Below are 26,551 nucleotides of genomic sequence, written 5' to 3'. Positions count from 1 at the left end.
CACTGAATACACCACAAATATACCATGTAGAAAAATCAAAGGACTGCCAGGAAAACAAGGGAAAAACACAAAGTATTCGTCGGGGAAACTTACTTGCGTAGCAAGTGCAACATTATGGAACGACCATTGGGGCGATTTCCTTAGTTTTGTTTTTGGAAGTGGGAGAGTGAAATTAATCGACAGTCACACCAATGAATGACTGATTGACTGATGTCTGAGGTAGCAAGGCAATCATGGCTTTCTCTAAGTACATTTTTTTAAACATTTATTTATAAAACTATACTCCACAAAGATAAATCATCTTGGGCCAAACGTCCTAAAAATCCACATTTCCTACATTTGACTTTTTATAATATAATCTTTCAACACAATTTTGAGAAATATGCATCTCTCAGCCACTCGTCTCTCCTGGAATGGATGCTTTATAGGCACAAAAGGGTGTTTTCGACATGTTCAAATGTTTGTGTTGTACATCATCTGTGTGCGCTCTAGAAATGCAGTGAGGGTTCAGATGCGCTGCTACCCGAGGAACAAACAACGCTCTAAAGAGAGAGTTCATGGCAAACACTGTCAAAACAGTTTAAAGTTGAACAGAATAATGCTGGGGGCAACATTCGCTAACAGTTTAGCATTACGAGACCGCTTCGTCTTCATATACACGGATGTTCAAATCGTTTTCTGATTAAACTAATAACCACGTCTGTAGAAAGACACCGTGCCATTCTGAACAGCAACTAATGTGAGCTGCGTGTGGTAGCAGTGTGGTTCCTTGGTGAACACAGTAATAAAAGCATATATGTTATACGATAAATGGCCCCCATAACCCTAAATAATCATCTGAGTATTAAAACAATGGGCAGGTACACCTCACGTACAATCTACATGTTGATCAAATGTACAGTTGCATAGTACAGACAGACGCAGTAGTAATAGCCATTGAATGAACTGTGTGGTCCTGTTCCAGAGTCTTTGGGTTCGAGGACAAACAGCCTAGAGGGAATCTGCATCTCTAGAATGGGAATCTTCTTGTCATGTCTAGTTTGAGACTGCTCTTCATGTCCGCAAGATTTCCAAAGGGATGTTCTGCTGAAAACATTCACATCACCTGGACACAAACATTCATAAATGTGTAAGTGTTGGCATCACCCTGCTTTTCTCGACAAAATCCAACTTTTATGAATTTTGAAGCCTAAAATAAATAGCCAGAAGTTTAAAAGCTAAACGTAGGCTGTAATCAAACTACACCATGACCACATGACTTCACATCACACGAGTTCTTTATTTAAAATCTACAAGTTGGAAAGTTTGATTTATAATAGTTTGTAAGAGCACAAATATATGCAGTCTCATTTAGACACAACGAGAAAATATCTTGAGTTTGTTAACCGTAGACCATATTTCAGGCCTTTAACCCAAAAAATGTATTTTTTTCAAAAACCCATTGAATTTGATGACTGAAGCAGAAGTTCAAAAGAAGCTAATTGGTTTCTGGGTTTTAGGACTCATTCCTGCAGCACTCTATAGCTTTGCACAGTTACAGTTTGGATTTCACTGGGTTGCGAAACAGTTCATTTTAATTTAGGCATAATTAAATGAATGCCTTGAGTAAGTAACTACTAATTCGGTAAGTGGACAATTTTCATATTCAGAGTTTTTTGAGTCTTGCTGCAATAGCTGAGACTGTTGAGAACTGTTCAAGGAACCAACCTTAATAAAAATAAGTTTGTTCCAGTTTTTTAATGAAAACATATACTGAATACACTCTTAAAAATAAAGATTCTTAACTGGCATCAATGATTTCATAAAGAAAAAATCTTTTAGATCCTTCATTTTTAAGAGTGTAAGAACTTTATTCTCACTTCCCAATACTTTTCACTACGTCAATGCATCAAACCCAACTTCTTCAAATAAAACCAGTCAATAAATCATCACAGAAACATTGCCAATCTTTTGGCTGTGATGGATCTTCTCATACAAGTTGTCACAAAGATGTTTACATCCAATGACGGCTCATAAAAACAAACACCAAGTAAAAATGAATTTCTCCTTATTGATAATGTTTCTATCTGAGCTGGTGCAAGCAAACTAATGGAGCAGTGAACAAAAATGCCCCATGCTTTCAGATTCATTTGCAAGGAGATTAGAGAAGACATCAGATAAGGATTTTTGGTAAAAATGTGTTGCAGAGTTTCTGTTTTTCTTTGTGGTCAGAGTGAATTACTGTGCTTTTACTGTTACATGTGGTGAGACTTACCTTCGGCCTTGAGGACACACTTGACGCTACAGGACCCAGAAGGGAAAGACAAAGAGAGACACAATTAGGACAAAAGAACAGCTATCCTAACCAAGACAGTCCTGACAAGAACAACACATGCAGACTCTCCACAATGGCTGAACTTTTAATTTAGAGCGTTCAAGCTCGGACTCATGGGATTGCTCTCTGAACACTGAGCGAAATGCTTTAATGAACTCTACAGGGAGACGACAGCAAACAAGAGTGAGACGTCTCCGAACACTCAAATCACCTGTGCCTTCATTAAAACTCTCCCATCAAACAAAGAACATGGAAATGGCTCCATATCTTCTCCCAGACCGAAGCTCACCGCACACAAGGGCCCAATGCAGTGAAACGACAATGTGCCAAGATCAATATTTTACAGAGTTTCTAGCTAACAATGCAAGCCGAGGTCTGGGCAGAATTCAAAATTAAGTTAAACAAAAACAATAAAATCTTATCAGTAACTTCTAGGTAACAAAAACACTCAAGTCGAGCTATTCCACAAAACGCAGTCTCTAAAGGCTTCGCTATGCGATTTTCTTCCAAACAACAGCGATTACAAACATAATTCACAATCAAAGCTCTCAGCATTCACAAAGGCAGAAGAGTGTTGGATCTGGAAGACTGACAGTCGTAAAAATGAGGGATTCTGGGATGGCGGTAAAAACAGTTTATATAAAGAGGAAGAGGCAACCCGATTGAAATTGATTTTTGTCTAAAATTTTAGATGGTCTGTAATACAGTGCAATGCATCACATAATTGGATGGCATCTTCAAGCATGCATGGCTGCTTCTGCGTAACACATTGTTTGTCAACTGTCATCTCGAGATGTCTTACAGGTCGCCTGTCACAATGGCTGGAAGATGAGCGAAATTATCCATCACTACACAGAAAATACAAGCATGCAGATTGTGACAGCAAATGTAATACAATGAAACAATATAAGTCAATCTGTTATTAGGGAAATTCTTAGCTATTTTCAGGGTTTAAAAAGTCACAGTATATTGCACGAAAGCATCATTTTTCATGTGACTCCATGGATTTATCCTATGAGAAGGTGCTGTCTCATAATTATTCATGACATCACGCCACTGTCCTGAGACAAGTGCTTCAAACTGCACTTCTGAGTCGATACCTTACAGAAACACTTGCAAGCGTCGAGTGTGCGTCCTCCCTTGTGATGCTGATAGAGCGACAGGCTTTCAATCAACCAGCAGCTTTGAAATGTTTGAGTGCAATGAGCAGTTATCATCTGAGAGTTTCTAGATTCGTTAAGCGGAGGACTGACTGTCATGGACACAAACACCATCCCAGCACTTTCACTGAGCCAAGATCAAGGAATAACAAATGCAAATGCACATTCACTTTTTTTGATGCAAATGAAAACGGCTTGCATTTATTAGTGCATTAGTGCAATAAAATGAGCTGTGTGTATTTGTGTTATGCACTGTGCACTCAAAATGCAGGGGATTTTGTTGAGTGCAATTATGAATAGCTGCATGCATTTATGAGAACCTTTGATGCCACTGAAGCAAAATAAAACTCTGTGCATCAGACAAAACGGTTGTGTTCTCTCCTCCCCTCCCCTCCACTCCTACTCTTTTCACTGTGTTGAGAAGTGAGGTGCTGAAATGGAGGGTTTCATGAAACTTTACCTAAATGTGCCGTAAAAATGACTGAAGCTATATGATAATGTAAAAATGCAAACACAAACAGAATCAATTCCCATTTCCATGTTATCAGTCACTTCTGATAGGTGGATCTCTCTTCAGGATTATGGGTAGTGTAGTATCTCACTGGAAATTATGCAATTCGATTTCTCTATGAAGGAAACTGAATTCGATTTTTTTTTTTCAGACCCCAACTGTTGCGATCTACTGGGATGCAGTCAAAGACTTCACTGCACCCTGGGAAATAAGGAAGGAAGGAGGTCAAAAACCCAGAAGACAGCCGAGTAATAGCTGGCATGCTGAGAGATAGATTGAGAGCGGGAAAATCCAAGCGTTAGACTTACGAGAGCATGCAGGAAAACTGTGGTTAATCTGTTCCACAACCTCAGACAGATCAGAGTTACTGTTAGCACACTGATGGAGAAACTCATCTGAGGACACACACAGAATACACTCAACACACTATTACAGAAAGAAGTCCATCAGAGCCCTCAGTATAATCACCCAGTGTGTGTGTGTGTGTGTGTGTGTGTTTATCTGTACCTGCGAGCTCGGCCTGTCCTGCTGTATCCTGATGGAGAGAGCCAGAAGAGGACAAGCCATTTAACTCAGGCTGGAAAGAGAGATGGGCATGATTTCAAATCAGCATAACCCTAACTGATAGTAATACACTTACAATACAGTATCAAATATTGAAAAATATATTAGTGCTTCCATCATTACTGCCTATAGTCTTCCTGTAGGTGAAATCAAAGTGGCCAGAAATGTCAGGCTAGAATGTCAGTCTTATTTGCCTTCTTGGATATTCAGTTAATTTGTGTTTATTAAGCTAAGAGCCTTTGACAAGGGCATCTGGCTAAACCGAGGCCCAGTGCGGTGAGTCAGGCTCTCCGGAGACCAAATAAATGACTGTTACTCTAAATCAGGGCTCACTGAATGCCTGCGCTTGATTCACAGCGCTATTGGCACTGTTGGACTCGCTGGCATTGCCGTTAGACCATGAAGCCCATTGAAGGATAGAACAATAGCAGTTTATAGAGTGCGGTAGAGCTGGAACTGAAGCTGACAAGTGAATGTTAGTCTCAGCTTCACATTCAAGGGACGGTTCAGGGACAAGTTGGTGCATATTCAAAAAAATGGGAAAGCCTAAGAGAACAGTTCTTGGCCAGAATTAGATGCTAGGCTTTAGTTCCAATAATCAAAAAGGCTACATAAGATTCAAACTGTATGAACACAGTGCTGCAGAGGTGACATATTTTTGTTGGACAGCCTTAAAGTTAGCATCACCCAGGCTCCCATGACAAAAACCCAATACGATTTTTCAAATGGTTTTTGGTTTACTGCATAAAATATACTCTGTGAATAAAAAAAGTGAATGATTCTTACACATTTTCATCAAAGTAATCTTCACAAATTACCTTCTTTTTTAATACAGCCTAAATACAATTGCACATAAAAACTTACATTTATATATATATATATATATATATATATATATGTGTGTGTGTGTGTGTGTGTGTATTTTATGTAGTAGAATAAAACTGAGCTTGTGTTCACAACAGACCTTATTTCAGGCATTCAACAAAAAAACCATTGAGTTTAGGATGACTGAACTGGAAGTGCCAAAACACTTATTTCTGGGTTTTAGGGCTCATTCCTTCGTCCCTTTATACCTAGTGAACTTGCGGTCTACTGTCTATGCAGGAAGCATCTGTCAAGGCAGCATCGAAAAATGATTGATTTGGAAAGCTCTTTGTTGGCTTGTGCAACACAAATGACACTCCTCACATGAACCAAATAAGAAACTTGTGTGAAAACGGATTCCAGTAGAGTTTGACATTAGCATGTTGCTAAGCTAATGACATGCTACTCTAAGCAGCTGTTTACACAACACGGTATTCAACTAAAAAATTTAAACTTTTTATGCATTTTGGCCGTGCAGCTTAGGGGCATGAAAGTTCGAACTTTTGAAAATGGGTTTCAAAGTGCAAAGTGCATAATACAGCTTTTATAGTCATTTTCGCAAATCCGTGTGATACGAGTAGAGAATGAGTACATTATTATATTCATAATCAATTTATCATCTGCCATTTTCTATCTGCCTAAGAATTTGGCCACAACTAATTATTTCAAGGCTGAAATACATAACTTTCAAATCTGATTTGATTTTATAACACTAGGCAACATACACTTTGTAAATGGTTGCAGAGGAAAAACTAAGGAGCACACACTAGCAGTCCTTCAAGCCATCCCAAACACAACAAACTCTTGCAGAAATGAGCCTCGTTGTGTTTTTCTGCATAAATCTGTCACCCAACGGCCTAAAATCTGCAGACTGGCACTGACTTCTGGCAACTAGTGTCTACTCCTCCAGACTGAAAATCGAGGCACAAGTCACGTCGTGCATTTCTGCTTTTAGAAGGAAAAGTTTTGCTGCCTAGCACCTTTTAAAATGACTTCTAGGTAGGCAGTTCACTAGCAAGTGTGATACCTGATGCAGCAGCTGGCGTAGTCGGTAGAGCTGTGATTCCAGCTGTTTGTTATGGTCCTCCAGTATCTGCATGCGGGCCTCTAGCCGTCCCTTGTGCTGCCGCAGGAGTTTAGCTTCAGCTAACAGGTCAGCTTCCTCAAGGGCCCCGCTAACAGCTGTGACCCCCGCACCGGGCTGACCGTGCTGCTGGCGCAACTGTTCATACTCCCTCTGCAGGGTCCTGACCACGGACAAACAGAGAGAATGTTTATAAGCCATATATAACACTGGCTTTTGGTTTATTGTGAGTTTGAGTCATGACTGTTGGATGCTGCGCCAGGTTTCTTTTATGTTCTTGCTTTGAAAGGCAATGAAGAAAAGTTAACCTATAGGGACCTGCAGCCTAATTCAGCCTATTGTTAGAAAGCTAAAGAACAGCCCATTGCCAAACACACACTAAACAGATGCAAATCATAACCAGACTAATTATAGTGAGACTCTGCCACTGAATAATTGTAACCTTAACATTAATTACATTAAAAGTTAAACCATTATTTATTGTATGAATGGGAGAAACTGCAATTTACAATGGCAATGTCAGTTTTTAAAGTCTGCTGTTAGAAGCTCTGGTTCCCATCAAATCAGTTATTGTCCTGAGACTCGTGCTACATTCACAGCAAGATTAATATTTGCTGAGATAGACTTTTTAATTCGAATGAACAGCTGTTAATGCATCTGTTTAGACTGACACAAACATTTGCATGACATAAATAGAACTGAGTTATTGGAGTGATATTCAAATTTCTTTTCCAGTGCACTGCAAATAAAACAGACTGAATCTTGAATTTTGCCATATTTCACACTTCTTATGATTTTAAAAGCTACTTTAGTGTAAAACAAAAACAATATATATGGGACAGCTCACGTTAGATTGTATTGCTAATTTGAAATATGTTATTTAGATGGTGGTTGGCCAGCACTTCTTGAAATTTCAGTATTTCCTCGTTCAAGTAGGTCTTTCCTTGAAAAGGACTTCAGATCATTCAGCTTAAAGATCATAGCTAGACTTTAGTCTCCACTTGCTCATTGATAATCACTGCAATATTCCATAAAAAATAAGAATTGTCTGTTTTGATTTCATGGTGTGTTTGACGTGGATATCAAATATGTCTGTAACTTACCGCTGCTCCTCCTCCAGTCGTGCTATGATCCGCTCCAGCTCTCCTCGCTCCTCCCTCTCCACAGCCTGTAGGATCTGGGCGGGGCTCTGGAGCAGGTAGGAGGGGCTGTGAGTGTTATGGGCGGGGCTCCTGCTGATGTGGGCGGGGGTTTGGGGCTGGCTGAAGGATGAGCCCTCCCCTCCCAAAGTCTGGCAGTACTGCAGGATTAAAGCGTGCTCCTCGTCCCTACAGAACAAGAGAGACAAGAGAAACATTCGATTTTTACATTTTGCGGCATAAGTTGCGTAAAACTTGCCACCACAACTTTCTATGATATTCTGGGGATGGTTGCATAAACTGCTTAGACTAGTCTTAAAAAGTTAGTCATCTATTCATAACTAAGACAGATCATAACTTTTTTAAACCAGCTACAAAAAAATAGACGGGTCTAGGCTGAATTAAAAAGTAAGACCCCTTGGATAACTGCAAGCTGGTCAATCTAGTTCTTAAAACGCAGTCTTAACATCAGGACTATGTTCATGCAACTGGACTAAAATCAGTTGTTGGCTTTAAAAAATAAGGTTCCAATTTATTAGGACCTGCCGATTTTGTAACATGAGTTAAATTAGTTAATTTTAATGCATTATTTTGTTTCATAATTTGCATTATACTATCAGCATAGTAATAGCATGTATAATTCACATCTGCAGCATGAACGGTACAAGTTATGCACAAACGTTTAATACTTTGAACAAGACCCAAGCTCTAAGCATGAGCAACAGTCACAGCAAGGCTTGCAGACCTGCAGCCGTCACAGCATGTAAACTGTTACAGACAGAAGCATAATTAAGATGCTCTTTTATGCCACAGCGGGATCTAAATGCTGAGATTCGAAAAGCCGACAGGTTAAAGTGAGTCTGACTGTGAAAATAGGAGAGAAGGTATTGGATGTGTGCTGTCCAAACATAATGAGTCTCAGGTGTGTGTTCACATGCTCCCCGGAGTCTGAATGCAGCACTCATCTGGATGCACACACACAAAGACTAATCAGAGAGATTACATGGGCACTGCATCACAGGGTCTCTGCTAACAACCTGCCAATACCAGCAGATGCTGGATAAAGCAGCCACACACGGCTGGCACAACAAACACAAGTATTTTTGCATTCCCTGAAAGAAAGGGGAGCGCTTGCAAAACAGCAGAAGAAAAGTGTTAAAGCTTTAGCTGGGATGATACAGTGACACATGGGTCAAAAACACACTGCACACACAAGCCACACTTCAAAATGTTTGAATTTCATTGCATTATATAAAATATCAAAGTGTCATCTGCTAACAAATGCTTCAAAAGCTTTTCTCATAATCAGCTTCAAGTTTCTGAGCTATTTTGCAATTACTTTTAACTGGTGGTCTGGAACTTTTTTCTTTTTTTTTTGTGATTTTAGATACACTGAGTGAAGTCTTTATGTATCTAGATGTGTAGTTCACATCAACTATGGCATTAATTATTTAGGGATTACTTTCATTTAAAAAAGTGTGCTTAACATAAAAAAATATACTTGATTTAATATATTTATATGAGGTAATGATATTCAGACATTTTTAAGTGTGAATTAAACAACAATACTTTTTTTGGTAAAATGAATATCAATTAATAACATTGTGAATGAGATAAAACTGTCATGAAATGTTTGGGTCATTTTGAATAACAATAATTAAAAAAAAGCATATTTTTAGGATCATTGAGTTGTTTTCTTCATATTTTTGAATCCCAATGAAGCACAACAAATATACATTAAGGTACAATTTAAGTATAGAATAAATAAATTACTTAAAATGCTTATAAATAAAGCAGTTTATATAAAATAATAAACATATTTAAAGAAATTAAAGCAAAAAGGCAAACAAAGTTACAATGAAAAGATTTCCCTTTAGTAAAATATTAAGTAAAGTTATTTCTTCTTTCTGTGTACTTGTTTGGGATATAAATGAATATTGGGTCAATAATTTTGTGAATCACAGTTTGTCATATTGCATTAAAAAACTAAGCCTATTTGCATTATTTTTAATGACAATGAATCACAATTTTATATTACTGTAATGCAAAAGAATCTCATACTCAGTACTGCAATATATATATAGTATTATATCAAATAACTCAACTAATATTGAGTTTACTAATAAATTAAAATATAAAAAATGTCTTTCTAGATATGATATTCATGTAATATATATATATGCAAGAGAAGAAAAGAGCAGTCTCAAAAATTAAAACTTAGTCATTATATATATATATATATATATATATATATATATATATATATATATATATATATATATATATATATATATATGTCTGAGGTATCAGTGCAGTCTGGCAAATACTGTAGAATAAAGGGAAAAAAGGGCATTTGAGAATATGCTGTTTGTGAGAAAACTGAAGTGTTGGTGAAAAGATGACCAGAGATAGAGAGGTATAGAGAGATGAAAGAGGAGTCTGAAGAACGAGAGATGAGTGCAGGTGTCATGTCTGTCTCCAGCAGCATCAGTCAGGGGTCTGTGTCCCAGCCGTCACATTCAATCTAAAACACCATCAGAGGAGAAACTCCCCTGACGACTCCCGTCTCATTCCCTTCATCCTTCTTTCATTCAGCTCTCTTTCACAATTGGCAAACCCGTCTGCCTTGCTTTCAGGTTTGATCGCTTGAAAGTTTCTTTGGTTTCTTTATTGTAACACTCAGGAATGTTTATTTGAAAAATAACAAACATACACAAATGCTAAAAATTGTGTTGCAGCCCAGTGTTTCACGGCCTCAGATAAATATTCAGACACCCACCTCTCATATATCAGATATCTACAAAACCTGTGTGTGGGTGAATCATGCAGAGCTTGCCATGCACAAGCCATATTTCACTCCAAATATCGAAAGAAATATATAAAAGATCAAAATGACAATTAAAGGTTTAGTTCTCTTCCAGAATAAAAAATTCCTGGTATTTTCGTCACCCCTATGTCAAACAAGATGTTCATGTCTTTCTTTCTTCAGTCGCACAGAATTTAAGGTTTTTAAGGAAAACATATAATGGACACTATACATGATACCAGCCGAGGAATAAGGATCTTATCTAGCCAAACAACCTGTGATTTTCTTAAAAAATAATAATAATAATAATAATTAATATATATATATATTATTTTTTAACAATAAATGCTCATCTTGCACTAGCTCTGCGATGCACGTTCTGCATGATGTAATCCCGTTGGTAAATCGAGCGTGGTTTGCTCTTCGTCTGTGTACTCTGGTTCAGAAAAGTAGGGTAGGGCAAAAAACTCCATCGCATTTTCTCCTCCAACTTCAAAATTATCTGACATAGCCGTTTTACCTTTTTTTGTAAAGGGTGATTGACTTTCTTTGCATGTTCTCTTTGTAAAAGCTGGGTTGGTACTTCTGCCTACACTTCTGCGTGACCTTTCCAACGTGATTGCATAATGCATGAAGTCAAGCTAGTGCAAGACCAGCGTTTGTGGAACGTGATGAACATCTTGGATGACATAAGGGTGAGGAAATTATCAGGACACTTTTTATTCTGGAAGTGAACTAATCATTTAAAAACACATCTGTCAAAAGGAAAACATATATTATTTTAACTGTAAAATATTTATGCATCAAAGAAGTATTATTTAATTTTGGAAAACTGAAATTTCTTAATGTTTTTCTCTTGACCTTTTGGGCATTTAATGTGACTTGTACAAATTTTCTTGCTATTTCGGCATGCGTGAATGTACAGGTGACCTTGTTCAGCGTTAACATTAGACAACATATGGTGGTAATGAAGGAAAAAGAGTTTCAGTGTTTGATCTCTAGTGTAGCATCAGTGCAGATTCGAGACACGGACCTCCCTCTGAGGAGGAAAATCAGGCTACGGCTTATTAGCTCTCTAATTATCATACACTTGTTGTGTGAAGGACACCCGCTGAGCTCGCCTGGACACATCCACAACAGTATAAAACAAGCTCTGAAGGCTTTAAAGATGTGGGCATGATGTGCCAAACTCTTAAAGGGACATATTCTGCACTTTTGAAGCATTTCAAGTTCATTTTCCACCCTCCCACTGACTCTCAGGATTAAACCAGCTGCCTAAATGTTGAAATATAGTGACAAAGTTCTGTCCAGAAGTTCCTTCAGTGTAAATGTAAAGTGATGCTTGTCTCAATAAACACCTTTAATTAATAATCTCATAAACTCATATTCTTCACAGACACACTCAAAGGACTTCAAGCAACTTTGCTTGTTTACTTTTTTCTTACTTCAAAGTTCGTCTTTCCTGATGAATCAATTGTTTCTCTTTCAGGGATGTTCCTTTACTTTCATTTCGTTTCAGCTTTCCAATTTTCTGCTTTCACTCATTGAATATTTTGACTTTATTTTGCTTTTCCGTTCCTGCTTACTTATTTCACATGGGTTTTTTTTTTTCAGATGCAAATTTTTAGAAAAACTAAACAATTAAAGAGACTTATTTAAGTCAATGAAAGCTGCCAAAAGGAGCGCTGTTCCCAGCAGGTCCATTAGCAAAATGGTCACAGAGAGCGTGACAGAGCCGCTCTCCTTGTTATCAGCCCATTACTCACTCCACCTGTCTAACACCTGTCACACAGGACTGAGCCGATACATTTCACAACTCAAATACCTCTTCAGTACTGAAACAGTGCTGGAGTGCAGCTTTCTCAGGACAGACACGTGCTTCGACTGACTGACCAGCCAAACAACCATGTAACTGACTGCTAATACATATCCTGTCCACAAACCATCAAATCTGTTTGCATTCTGGCCTTCGGTGATTTCACAGGGCATTTCCTGAAGGAATATTGAGAAAGTTAATCATTCACATGAATGTATATGTATATGTATATATTTATATAGATTTTGGCAAATGCAGTGAAGTAAATGCTCAGTATGAAGAGAGCAGTGAATTTTAATATAGCTACAGAGAAAAGTTCAGCCTGCCCAAAGTTATGTCTGAAATATAACTGTCCAGATGGACAGACCCAAGAGGATGATGCTCAAAACAGGAACTCCGATTTAAAGGAAGCGAAGAAGTTTTGTAGCTGTACTATTACACTGGAAGGAGGAGAGACAGATCTGGAAAGCATTCAATGTGAGCACTGAAGAACAAGACACTAACAGAAAACCACATCACTGCCTACAACTCCCACAGGACCCGGGAGAGAGCAGAAAGAGAAGCACAAATTGGAGACAAAGCAATCGCACGCTCCCTTTCTCTCAGTGCAGATGAGATTTCACATCAGACAGCTGCTGTTTTACACCCCAGGGCTGAGACGAGACAAAAGGGGTACAGGAGACGTCCCGCTTGTGTCTGTGATTCTGCATGGGCTGCATTGATCAGCTGGAGTGTAAACAGAGTTCATAAGCTCTAAGGGCAGGAACGAGAAAAGAGAATGCTAACATGAGAGTGAAAACAAACAAAGTGTAAGAGAAGACCATGCAGATTGAGAGAGAAAACTAGGGGGGAAAAAAGAACTGTGGCTTAGTGTCTAATAAATGCAACCCAAACACATTGAGCTTTGGTGCTCATGTGGGAAATGTGGGTTCAAATCAAACTTTTGTCCCGGTTCTGGTCATTTTTGGCACACATCAAGCAGGACATGCAGTTTTAAATATGGCATGCAATATGTCCCATCCATCCTTCTCTTCATTTACTTAACGCTAGGTAACTATACTTTTGGACAAAATGAGTCAAACTTTCTTCCCTAAAAAGCCATGAGCAGTTAGCAAACATGCACTGGATGTGTTGAACCTTGTTGCTAATGTGAGAGATGAAGATAACTTTCTGTCCCCCTATTTTACAAAAATTATTCAAAGTGCAAACTGGGAAGGTCTCCATTCACACAGGACCAGTGAGTGACACGTTTCAAATTTATTTGTGGGACTCCTGCAAAAAGGAGGTTGTATACGGTTGTATTTATTTACTACATTTTAAAGTTGTCCATTCAGAGGTTTATCAACAATTTTGGTGCATCTCTAGCAAACAGTGCTGTTGTTTTGTTGTACTATTAAAATGGTTCTCATTAATTGAAATGAAGCTGTAAGAAATTAAAATAAATAATTTGATGAAATATTTACTTAAAAAACTTGCCTTGTTATGCCTTGGCAGAATAATGTAGCGCGGCTCTGCTGCTGAACCTGTGCTCACCGTGTGTGCTCGTTTTGGTTGTTTGTTGGAATTTAAAGTTTGTCTGTAGGAAGACCCACTTGAAATCTGGAAGGTGCTATCGAATTCCTTTAGCAAAAAAAAAAAAATGTGTTTATTAGGTCTTTTATTCCCAATGCTATTAAAATCCTCAACTCTGCAAGTGACTGATAATTGCATAAACTGTATTTCAACATATAACTGTCTGTTTAGTCTTTTTATGTATTGGTGAACCAAAGAAAAATGTCCACCCTCGTGGACAATAAAGACATACTATACGCTACTGTGACGAGTGGGGCGGGGCCGAGGGACATGGGAGCGAGGCCGGGGGAGTGATTGGAGATGAACTACACCTGTTCGTCCCACCGGTCTCGAGGCCCATGGAGGAGATGGAAGGATATAAAACTGGAGCGACGACAGTGAAGGACGAGAGAGGACCAGGCCTGGGCTTTTAGTTGTGTTTTGGTTTTTATTTTATGCGCACCAGTCGTCCGTGAGGGGCTGGTGCGCTGTTTTGTATTTATTTCGTTATTAAAATGTTTTTGATTGTCTGCCGGTTCCCGCCTCCTTCTTCCGGATGAATATGAAGGTTGATATCGTTACAGCTACTAAATACTAAAATTACAAAATGGAAATTTAACTAAATTAGACTAAATGCTGCATTAGTAGATAAAGAACAGCAGTATGTTTGCTATCAAGGCTGAGAGAACACAAAACATTAATGACATGATGTGGCCAAGTATGGTGACCCATACTCGGAAAAAGTGCTCTGCATTTAACCCATTCAAAGTGCACACACACACCGTGAACACACACACACACCGTGAACACACACACCCGGAGCAGTGGGCAGCTATTTTTTGCTTTGGCGCCTGGGGTGCAGTTGGGGTTTCAGTGCCTAGCTCAAGAGCACCTCAGACGTGGTATTGAAGGTGGAGAGAGCACTGTACATTCACTCCCCTCACCTACAATTCCTGCTGGCCCGAGACTCGAACTGGCAACCTTTGGATTACGAGTCTGAATCTCTAATCATTAGACCACGACTTCCATAAGGCCACAATTTATAAATTAAAATAATGCATAATTATTAAAATTGCAATAATTAAAATAGCAGTATCTCAAATGGTTAAAACATGACCAAAAACACGGGCAATTCTGACAAAAATGTTTAGTCGCGATTCTTGATCCCATTTCAATTCTTGTGTAACAGTCTGCAAAAACACTAAAGGCACGATGAGCATTGGTGCTCATGTGGAACATACAGGTTTGAGGTTGGACCTTCAATCTGTCCTGATCCTATAACTCCTCCTAACATCCTGTCACTCTCTTCTATAGCCATTTATAAAAAAATAGTCCCAAAAACAAAGATGAGTTAAAAGACATTGGCGACATAGTGCAATGTTTAGTTCAATGTTCTGGACAAATTATGCTATGGATCCAGCTCAGATCCCATTCGCTCTGTCTTTCCTTTCAAACTCTAGAACAGCTGTAGAATAGAAATGAGGCAATAAAATAAATAAATAAATAAATAAATAAAACAGAGCTAGTGGGTTTTAATGGCATTTTCGAGTGGGGAATCTTCTCTCCTGCACTCAATTAAACCCAACAGATAATGCCATTACACACCAATCCATCACAAACATTGTAATGAGAAAACACTAAATTCTCTCTCTAAACCTTAAACGCACAAGCAAATATATGATGCTAAAGAGTGTGCTAATGCATTAGGTACAGAGATAAACAAGGTGTTAGCAGGACAGCAAGAGGAATGGAATTAATTCCATCTTCTTAGAATGAGCCAAAGAAAGACACAGAAAGAGAGACGGGGAAGAGAAGTAATTAGATTCATGAGGGATGTTAATAAGATTATTTTAACACCACTTTGCAAACCCTCAGCAAACAGAAAACCAAAAGTCACAAATGCTTGTGTCTGTCCTGGAATAACGGACCATCATCTGACAATCTTCATTAGCATCATTGCAGCCATACTGATGCAACAGTGTGCAACTACACAGATGCTCACACACACTCACTAACACACACACTCTCCATGGTAAACACTCTCGGACAGGACAAATCTTCAGGTAGTGTTTGAGGAAGCAGAGGATGATTGCTCATTAGAAGTCAACTGACATTGTGAAACTCATGTATTAAATTAATTCAATGCACACAGACTGGAGTAGTTTAAGTCTTTGGTTATTTTAATTGTGATGATTTTGGCTCACATTTAACAAAAACCCACCAATTCTCAACAATCTCAACAAATTAGAATACTTCATAAAACCAATAAAAAATAAAATAAAATAAATAAACACATTTTTAGTAAATTGTTGGCCTTCTGGAAAGTATGTTCATTTACTGTACTTGGCTATTTGCTTTAGTTACTGCCTCAATTCAGCGTGGCATGGAGCTGATCAGTTTGTGGCACTGCTGAGGTGGTATGGAAGCCCAGATTTCTTTGACAGTTGCCTTCAGCTCATCTGGTAAACGGGTGCATTGACTTTGGTTTTCAAAAAACACAAATGGACCAACACCATCAGATGACATTGCACCCCAAATCATCTCAGACTGTGGAAACTTAAAACTGGACTTCAAGCAACTTGGGCTATGAGCTTCTCCACCCTTCCTCCAGACTCAAGGACCTTGGTTTCCAACCTTGGTTTCTTCTCATCTCAAAAGAGGACTTTGGACCACTAGGCAGTCCAGTTCTTCTTCTCCTTAGCCCAGGTATTATGCCTCTGACTTTGTCTGTGGTTCAGGAGTGGCTTAACAAGAGGAAAATAACATCTGTAGCCAAATTCCTTGACACGTCTGCATGCCTTGACCCAAGCCTCAGTCCATTCCTTGTGAAGTTCAATCAAATTCTTGAATCAATTTTGCTTGACAATCCTCATAAGGCTGCAGTTCTCTCAGTTGGTTGTGCATCTTTTTCTTCTTTTTCATTCCACTCAACTTTCTGTTAACATACTTGGATACAGCACTCTGTGAACAGCCGGCTTCTTTAGCAATTAATGTTTGTGGCTTACCCTCCTTGTGAAGGGTGTCAATGATTGTCTTCTGGACAAGTCTTCCCCATGATTGTAGGGCTGTGCATAAAATTGAATGCGATTTTCATGCACATCTCATCAGTAAAGACGCTCCTGTAATTAGTAGTATATCTCCAGCACGTGCGTTAAGATCAGGGTTCCCAGGTTTTCACAACAAATCCTGCCCAGTTGCTTCTCAAAACTAGTCCAAAACTAGCCCAATCGTGTTTCCAGGAGGTTCCCTGATAAAAATTGCATCCCGGGGTTAAAATATAAGTTTTTTGGCAGGGTTGCCTTGGTAAAATCCGCATTTTAGGGACTAAATATCATGTTATTGGTATTGGGGTCGCTTCAACCCACGGACATGAAAAACAATCGCAGACTTGGCAACACTGGTTCAGGTGGAGCGGCATTTACTACACAGGGCCGTAGTCCACCGACAAGCTACACAAAATTGCTTTCAAAATCGACAAAGAATCGCCTGCGATTTTAAAATCGATTTTGTGTAGATTGTCAGTGAATTACGGCTCTGTGTAGTAAATGCCAACCAGTGTTGCCAAGTCTGTGGTTGTTTTCATGTTCGCGGGTTGAAGTGACCCCAATACCAATAACGTGATATTTAGCCCCTAAAATGTGAATATTATCAAGGGAACCCTGCCAAAAATGTGTATTTTTATTGCCCGGAAAGAAACGTGATTGGACTAGTTTTGAGAAGCAATTGGGCAGGTTTTGTTTTGAAAACCTGGCAATCCTGATCTGAACGCACGTGCTGGAGATATACTACTAATCACAGGAGTGCCTTTACTGAGGAGGTGCACATGAAAATGGCATTCGATTTTTTGCACAGCCCTACATGATTGTATAGCCTAGTGAACAAAACTGAGAGACCATTTTGAAGGCTCAGGAAACCTTTGCAGATGTTTTGAGTTGATTAGCTGACTGGCATGTCACCATATTCTAATTTGTTAAGATTGGTTTGGATGGTTTTGTGTGCACTGAATTAATTTAATGCACAGGTTTCACAATTTGAGTTGATATACTGAAATAAATGAACTTTTCCACAACATTAAAATTTATTGAGATGCACCTGTACTGTATATGAATGTATCTTTGAAAGGAACTGTCTTTTGAAAAGTTTCGATTTCATATTCATTTAGTTCTTTCCTACAATGCCCAACAAAGTAGTGTTTATGAGAGGAGCGCTGCTTTGATTACCGGGCAAACTGCTATTTTTACCGCTCCAAAAGTGCCTCCTGCTGGCAGAGAATGAATTACCACCTGCTGTTTTATATATAGCCTACATTTCCCTCAGGGGAAGTGCCACAACACATAGAGTGTACGTTTGTGAAACACTGATATTGGATACCGGCTAGAGATTAAATTTACCATTTGGTACTGGTCAGTGTTGGATGTACTGTCTGTATTGGTAGATATTGGATAATGCAAGCACACTACAAATATTGTGTAATCAAGTTAGCACTGCATACTCAAAACATCACCAGAAAAGCACCAATTAACTGTCAATGTTTTGGTCAATGATTTTGGCATAAACACAAAATTCATTTTCCGCTACCTACATTTCAGTGCATCACTACTTTTACATCTAGATTTCATTTTCAGAAATCTAACACACAAGTTTAATCTATGAACATCTGCAGAAAACCTCATAACAAAAATGCATTTTTCATTCTGTACATTATCATTTTGTGATGCCTAAAATTCAATAGCAGCCTTTAAAAAATAGATTTTATTTTGTTTAGTTTTATTTTTTATTTTTTATTTGCTAACTATACATTTAAATGCCAGCCATTTCTTGGTTGATCAGTATAACATGATAAAAGGACATAAGAAAATGACAAACTAAAATTATCATGACATATTGAGAACAAAAACTACTTCAAATAATGTTAAAATAACCCTGATCCTTAATAAAATGATTCAAATAAATATTTAATTTTTTTTGTCTTGGTTTAGTCTGTAGTTACTATAATTAGTTTATATAAAATCAGTAAGTTTATGACAGGACCAAATGTACAATAACACCAAATTTTGACAGCTAAGCAAATGTGTGTGTGTGTGTGTGTGTGTGTGTGTTTGCGAATGTGATTGTTTGCTTCGTGAGAGACTGTGTGCTTTATTTTTAGTTGTGTGCTTCATACCAGCTGACAGTGTGTGTGTGTGTGTGTGTGTGTCATCACTCACATTCGCTTTTTTATCAACTAGATTTCAAGCATCATACACCACCTGTGTCACTGCATTGATACTGCTCATAATAAGCTTCCTTTACAACAATCTTATGAAGAGTTCAGATGTCACAGGAAGCTTGAACCCATGTGTACATACAGTATGTGAGACTGAATAGAAGTGTGTGCTTGTATCTGCTACTGGAGGTTCATTTCTTTGATTAAGAGCGTGTCTGATTCCTCTCACTGCTGCACTCTGTCCTTCTCTTTCTATTCGTTCCTTTCATCAGCTGAGATATGAAACATCAGATTTTGTGTTCCTCACTGTTCCCAATCTTAAATGGCTCAGATAATCAAAAGCAGGGTTTTTGTACCTTTTTTGAAATAGTATTTGAGACCCAAACGTGCACTCAAACACTAAACTAAACTGCAAAAATGGCTCATTCAGAATCACAATCTTTAAAAAAAGATTCTTTTTATATTCATATACGTAAAGTGGTGAATCCTTAAAATGTTTTGACTGATTCATCAAAAGATTAGGAGACATTTGTGTGTGAATCAGACTTTGTACATCCAGCAAAAACAATGCAGTTCAAAACATGTTTTATGTGATTGTATTAGTATCCTGTCTTTTGATATCATTACATTTGATTCAGACTTCAAAACCTATTATAATAGAGGTCATTAACATATAAAAGTCTTGAAAGTACAATAGCAAATTTAGCTTGTTTAATTCAAAAGCTGGCAAAGAAGAAACTAAGAAGCTGTTTTAGTGCAAAAAAACGTTTTTAGTGTAAATACCTCCTCTGCTGATCTCTCTCACTTCAGCAGTTTGAATAGGAGTCCATTTCATACTAATCATTTCCCAATACACTCTCTCTCTGTATCTCTTTGTCTGTCTATTTGATTCTCTATCGGTCATTTCACCAGCTTAAGCCATTTTTTAAAAATTATTTTAAATTAATAACCCTGTCAGAATTCATTTAAATGTATTACATTATTTTTAAAAGTTATTTTTTTTAATACAATAATAACATAAAATAATAAATTACATTAATTTAATTATTTTATCATTTCATTTTGACAGATTAATTCTTATTCTTCTCAGAACATCTTAACTCTAAATGTGCTCAAAACATTATGACTGTGATACAGCTTCGTTAACATGAAACATAACAAATATAACTTTCTTCAATTTCTTAAAGGTACAGTTCATCTTCAAGTTGTTTCAAACCTGTATGAGATTCTGTTAAGCACAAAATAAGATATTTTGAGGAATGTAGGTAACCAAACAGTTGCTGGTAGTCACTGATTTCCAAAAAATATGGATGTCAATGGCTACCATCAATTGTTTGGTTACCAACATTCTTCAAAATATGTTCTTTTGTGGTGGAACAAGTGAAGGGTGAGTAAATGATGACAGAATTTTCATTTTGTGGGATAACTATCCCTTTAAGCTGAATCACCATAATTTCACCAATGTATTCAACAACCTCCTGGACAGCAACCAGTCTGGCCTCAGAAGTGGACATTCAACCGAAACTGCCCAGTTCTCAGATGTTGAAGCCCTAAGACTGGCAAGAGCAGCTTCCAAATCTCCAATACTCAGCACAGTAAACCACCAGATCCTCCTGTCAACCCTCATGGCAAACGGCATCTCAGGAACTGCACTACAGTGGTCCGAGTCTTATCTCTTAGATAGGTCCTTCAAGATATTTTGGTCGCAACATCTAACTACTGGGGTGCCTCAGGGCACAGTTCTTTGACCAAATCTCTCCTCTATCTACATGGCTTCACTAGGTTCTGTCATTCAGAAACATGGCTTTTCTTAGTACTGCTTTTCTGATGACACTCAACTCTACCTCTCATTCCATCCTGATGATCTGACAATAGCTGCTCAAATCTCAGCTTGTCTAACATACATTTCTTCCTGAATGAAGAGCCATCACCTTCAACTCAACCTTGCCAAGACAGAACTGCTTGTGGTTTCAGCAAACCCATCACTTCATCACAATATCACCATCCAGCTAGGCAAATCAACCATAACACCTTCCAGGACAGTCAGGAACCTTGGAGTTGTGACTGATGATCAGCTGAATTTCTCAAATCACATTGTTAGAACTGCCCGGTCCTGTAGATTGGCTGTATTCAACATCAAGAAGATCATGCCCTCTCTATCAGAGCATGCTACAGAACCCCTTGTTCAATGCTCTCTTGGCAGGTCTTTAAGCTACTGTAGTTCTATCAAACCTCTGCAACTAAACCAGAATGCAGCAGCAAGATTAATCTTTGATGAGCCAAAAAGAGGGTATTTCACACCTTTGATCATCAGTTTGCACTGGCTACCAATAGCCACTTTACCCTTTACCTAAAATACACTATTTCTGTTCGGACTTTTGTACCCTCTAGAAGCTTGCGTTCTGCAAGTTAACAGTGCATTATGGTGCCTTCCCAAAGAGACAAATCACTTTCACAGACTTTTACCTTAACTGTTCAATGTTGGTGGAAAGACATGCCCAACTCAATCCCAGCAGCTGAGGCCTTAACCATCTTCAAGAAACTGCTAAAGACACATCTCTTCCATCGACACTTGACTCTCTAACACTAGCATTCTCTTTATATTTCTATTTATCTACTTTTCATTTATAAAAAAGACCCTCTAACACTTGCATTTTCTTATTCTTTTTCTAATCAATGTAATTGTTTTCTTTTTATTTCTTATATATAAAAAAAAACATACTAACCAAAACTTGTCACATCATTTACATATTTTTGCAGTTTTGTAAGTTTGATTGCTTATGTTTTTATCATTGTAAGTCCCTTTTTATGAAGCGTCTGCTAAATGACTATATGTAAATGTATACAAGTAACTCAGTTCTAGCATGGCTTCTAAATGGAAAAACCTTACATTTACAGTAAAATAGTAAAGAGTTTAGAGACTCACATGCTTCCAGTGGCCGAGCTGCTGTCGGTGGGCAGAGAGCCATTAGATCGCTCCATCTGTGCCAACCTGAACAGACAAAGACCCAGACCAATACAGGATCAATATGACAGTATCACATTGTTTATTAGCATTAAAAGGATGCAGCTTATGGATTTAGGTTTGTGTACCTCCGAGGCTCCACCATGACTGAGCATGTTTATTTATGCGTTTCTTGATGGATGAGAATATAAAACCATAAAAACGTAAATTCAAAGTACACTACGAGTTCTGGTATGACCAAGTGGGTTGGATACAACCAATCAAAGCTCAATACTGAATAACTCTGCACACACACACACACACACACACACACACACACACACACACACACACACACACACAGAACTGAAGACTTGTCCCAATGGATTACCATCTCATAGAGTTCCTATGGGATAGAGGCTTCAATAGTAGTCTATATTCACAATCCTATAATAACCTTCTGTCTGTGTGATAGCTGATGGTGAGAATCCTTTAAGGTGAGTCTTTATGGGTAGAAGGTCAACGCTGGAAGCATACTATGTTGTTTTTTTTTTTCCTTTGAATGGGTGTAAATGAAATTGATAGTGCATAATATACTGTATATGGCACCAGATTAAATCGGCTTTGGCAGAGAGTCTAAGGTCTAACAGAGCGTGTGTGTGTTTATATTGCTCCTCTGTCATCACTTTTTTTTTTACTGAATATCATGTAATGTCTTTGAATCATCTTATGTTTTTCATTCTTTGTTTTTTTGTAACACTTTTAAGGTTACACAGTCACTGACAAATTTTTTGGCAGAAACATAAATTAAGTGTTTTGCAAAGTTTGCAACTTAAGCTTTTGTAGTGTTCATTCACATTGTTTCTAGATTATTGTGTAGAGTGATCAGATGCATTTTAAATAATTGATATAAAAGCTAAAAAAAATTATTGTTTTTTGATCCTAACACAAAATTACCAGCTAAAATTAATTAACTAATCATATCAGCAGCACATGTGAAAGTGTGACTGAGTACTAGTCAGGTGAAATCACTATCATACTAAATAGATTGTAAGATCAGACTGATTGCTATAAAAGGAGGGAAGCAGCGCTTCCAATCATTGTGTTCTTGTTAGAATGGTTACCTCCAAAGAAACACATGCAGCCATCATTGCTTTGGATCAAAATGGCTTCACAAGCAAGGAAACTGCTACAAAGAATATTGCACCTGAAAGAACCATTCACTGGATCATCAAGAACTTCAAGGAGAGAGGTTTGACTGCTGTGAAGAAGTCTTCAGGACATCCCAGAGTGTCCAGCAAGCACCTGGACTGTCTCCTCCTGAGGGGTCAGGTACAGAATCATGTCTCCAGTATTGCAGGGGTTGCTCAGGAATGGCAGCAGGTTGGTGTGAGAGCATCTACACACACAGTGAGGCCAAGACTTTTGGACAACAGTCTGGTAAGAAGGGCAGCAAAGAAGCCACTTCTCTCCAAGAAAATTTCAAGGACAGACAGAAATTCTGCAGCAAGGATTGGACAGTTATTTTCTCTGAAGAAGCTCCCTTCCAACTGTTTGGGACATCTGGAAAATCGGTTGTTTGGAGAATAAAAGGTGAACGCTACCACGAGTCCTGTGTTGTGCCAACAGTGAAGCATCCTGACACCATTCATGTATTGGGTTGCTCTTAAACCAAGGGAGTGGGCTCTCTCATAATTCTGCCCAAAAAACACTGCCATGAATAAAGAATGGTATAAAAATGTCTTGTAAGAGTGACTTTGTTCAACGATCCATGAGCGATTTGGTGATGATCCGTGCATTTTCCAGCATGATGAAGTACCATGTAACAAAGCAAGATTGATAAAGAAGTGGCTTGAAGATCATTACATTGAAATTTTGGATCTGTGGTCAGGCAACTCCCTGGATCTCAATCCCATAGAGAAGCTGTGGTCAGTCCTCAAAACGTGAGTGGACAAGCAGATGCCCACAAATCTTGATCATCTCTGAGAACTAATAAGGCAAGAATGTATCGCCATCAGTCAGGACATATCCTTACTCCACAGAAGGTCACAGAAACTGCCTTTCCATGTATATACTGTATGCACCTAAATGATCTAAAAAGGATTTTTATGAACAACCAATCATTTCCTTGTTTAACTCAGTCATATATGTTACCCACACATTGGACTATCATATTCTAATCACTTATTGTGTGTGTATTTTGAATAACTATTGAATAGTTTATAGGATTATATTCATGTTGGGTATGTATGAGTGTGAAAATTCATACTTAAAACATTTTTATCAATCAATAATTTATCAAATGTATCATATTCTTGTTATAGAAATTATGTCCAAAATTATACTCTGCAAGAGCAGAAATGTTCGTATCATGTGATTGATAAGGTGACATTTGATTTATCTATGGGGGTGGAGAAACATCGCAACACCCCAAGCAAAGACCATGTCTAATTGGTCAAGACAACATTTGAGGTGTGGCCGAAAGGCCAGTTTAAATACTCAGGACACCATCAAGCTTTTGCTTTTAGCTTTGGCTTTTAGCTATTGCTTTTAGTTATGTCTGCTTTTAGCCTTTTAGCTTTTTAGTCATAGCTTTGAGCTATGCTTTTAGTCATAGCTTTTTAGCACTCTTTGAGCATGCTAGAACTTAGAACTTATATTCTTCTTCATTAGTTTCTTTTCTTTTCCATTGAGAGTTTCGTGTTCTGAGTTAAGTTTTGTAAAGCCGTGTCTCAGAGTCTGACCTCGAGTACCTGCCTAAAACTACAACCAGTCCACAACTCCACGTCTTCAGACAACCCTGAGGCAATGCAAGTAACTTACCTCCAGACTGAGCTTAACTGGTGTATGAGGAACTCAACGCGAAGGTTAATTAATGATGGATGGTTGTTCATGTCTATGCAATTTCACGTGTTGCTGTAAACTTGGGATTTCACATTTTCATTCTCTTAAACTCATCCTTTCCTAACTTTCTATCTTCCTGTAACTTGTGTGAATGTTTGTGTGTGCTTGTGTGTTAGATTAATTTATGTGTCTTAGATTTATCTAATAAAGCCTTATTCATATTGAATAGAGAAGTATTTTGTGTTTTGTGCTTACAAGTTAATGTCTTAAACTGCCGATCTTGTTACTGTGCTAATTTATAGTGTTTTCACTATACTTTGGACATTAATATCCATTGCAGAGTTGATGTTAAACGGCTCGTTAAATGAATCGCAGGGCGTCTCAGTGATCAGCCATAAAACAGTGATTCTGTCCAAATTCCCTTTAAAATCTTAAATGATTCCCTTTGAGCTTAATTGACCTGTTTCCCTTTCATGTTTTTGCCAATAAAAGCCTTTAAAACTTATTATATGCTTATCATTGTTTTTCAGTATACCATAGAAACGTGGAAAAATTAATCTACAAATACTGAAGAAGCAAACTTTGCAAAACAAAACTGATGTCACTGCCAAAACTTTTGTCCATGACTACTTACTCTTTATTGTGGGGAGAAAGGTTCTTTAGATTATTAAAATGTTTTTCACACTAAGACAAAGTCCCCCCCCCCCCCCCCCTAGAAAAACAGATAAATGCAATGAATTTGATAATTCCTTTGACATTTACGTGATTGACAGCCCTATTCTTAAATGACATGAATATCAATATAGTTTGTGTACTATAATGTCAGAAGTGAGATATACCTGTTGGCGTACTGCCCTATCCGTGAGTGTGTGTCGTCATGAGAGAATTGTAGCGATGGAGAAAGCCTGAAAACAAACACACACATAAACAAAAGCACACTCCAAAAATAACCAATGACAATCATGACTCTAAACATGAAATGTGTCTGATGACCTAGAGTGAAGGCCCAGTGTTATCAGGATGGATAAACTGAGAAAGATGGTTAGACAAAAAAATAAAAATAAAACATGAGGTTAAGGGGAGGGGGTGCAGGTGGATGTACTGCATGCTGAGGACGAGGAGGAAGAGGAGGACTGATGGTTGACTGTTGATACTCACTCATACTGTTCCGGACACATGCTGATGAGAGTGACCGGACTGCAAGAGGGAGAAAGAAAGACAAAAACGAGGGGAGAGGGGGAGTGGGGGTTGGGGAGGGAGGAACAGATTTTATTTTAGGGTCAGAGGTTATATAACGTAAAGGTCAGATCCACACATAAGGATGTGGAAGTGTTCTGGGTAAAATACTCCTCCAGTACTGTAGGGGCAGTGCAGAATACTGAGAAACACTGGATTAAGAGAATGACTGAAAACTGATTACCAACGTAATGAAATGTCGCCATTATTTATTGATGGTCACGTCATATTTAACCTGAATGACTTAATTTCTTCTGTGGAACAAAATATATTAATAAAAAATAAATTTACTAAAAAAAATTATATTGCATTGTTCACATACAGACGACAATGTTGTCAAAACGATTCCCACTCTCATGGAACCACGGAAACAACTTAAAGCACTATAAAATGCATGTTAGGCCAGTAGTTGGAGATGCCACACTGTAAAGATGTTGTTTAAACACCCCTGAGAGTGAATGAGACATCATCAAACTCCAAACTCAAGGACAGTTAAAAGCACTCATATTGTA

At 38.1% G+C, this 26,551-nt stretch overlaps 1 protein-coding gene across 4 annotated transcripts in view; it reads right to left on the bottom strand.

Annotated features, from left to right (window-relative positions):
* Positions 1–566: 566 nt before the first annotated feature.
* LOC132129571 (utrophin-like) overlaps positions 567–26,551 on the bottom strand; it is a 150,860-nt gene continuing 124,875 nt past the window's right edge. The window contains exons 17-25 of one of the 4 annotated variants that reach the window (XM_059541201.1): positions 25,962–26,000; positions 25,643–25,708; positions 21,942–22,007; positions 7,601–7,825; positions 6,441–6,660; positions 4,493–4,562; positions 4,294–4,380; positions 2,255–2,280; positions 567–1,105 (exon numbers count right to left, since the gene is read on the bottom strand). In XM_059541201.1, the coding sequence (XP_059397184.1) occupies positions 1,097–1,105; positions 2,255–2,280; positions 4,294–4,380; positions 4,493–4,562; positions 6,441–6,660; positions 7,601–7,825; positions 21,942–22,007; positions 25,643–25,708; positions 25,962–26,000 (808 nt within the window). In that variant the 3' untranslated portion in view covers positions 567–1,096. The remainder of the gene's footprint in view (positions 1,106–2,254; positions 2,281–4,293; positions 4,381–4,492; positions 4,563–6,440; positions 6,661–7,600; positions 7,826–21,941; positions 22,008–25,642; positions 25,709–25,961; positions 26,001–26,551) is intronic. The other 3 variants (XM_059541200.1, XM_059541199.1, XM_059541198.1) reach the window with 3 other exon arrangements.

This window comes from Carassius carassius, chromosome 46 (genome assembly GCF_963082965.1).
Source record: "Carassius carassius chromosome 46, fCarCar2.1, whole genome shotgun sequence".
NCBI lineage: Eukaryota > Metazoa > Chordata > Actinopteri > Cypriniformes > Cyprinidae > Carassius > Carassius carassius.
The sequence above is the reverse complement of the archived record's forward strand: the minus strand, read 5'-3'. Positions and strand labels throughout refer to the sequence as shown.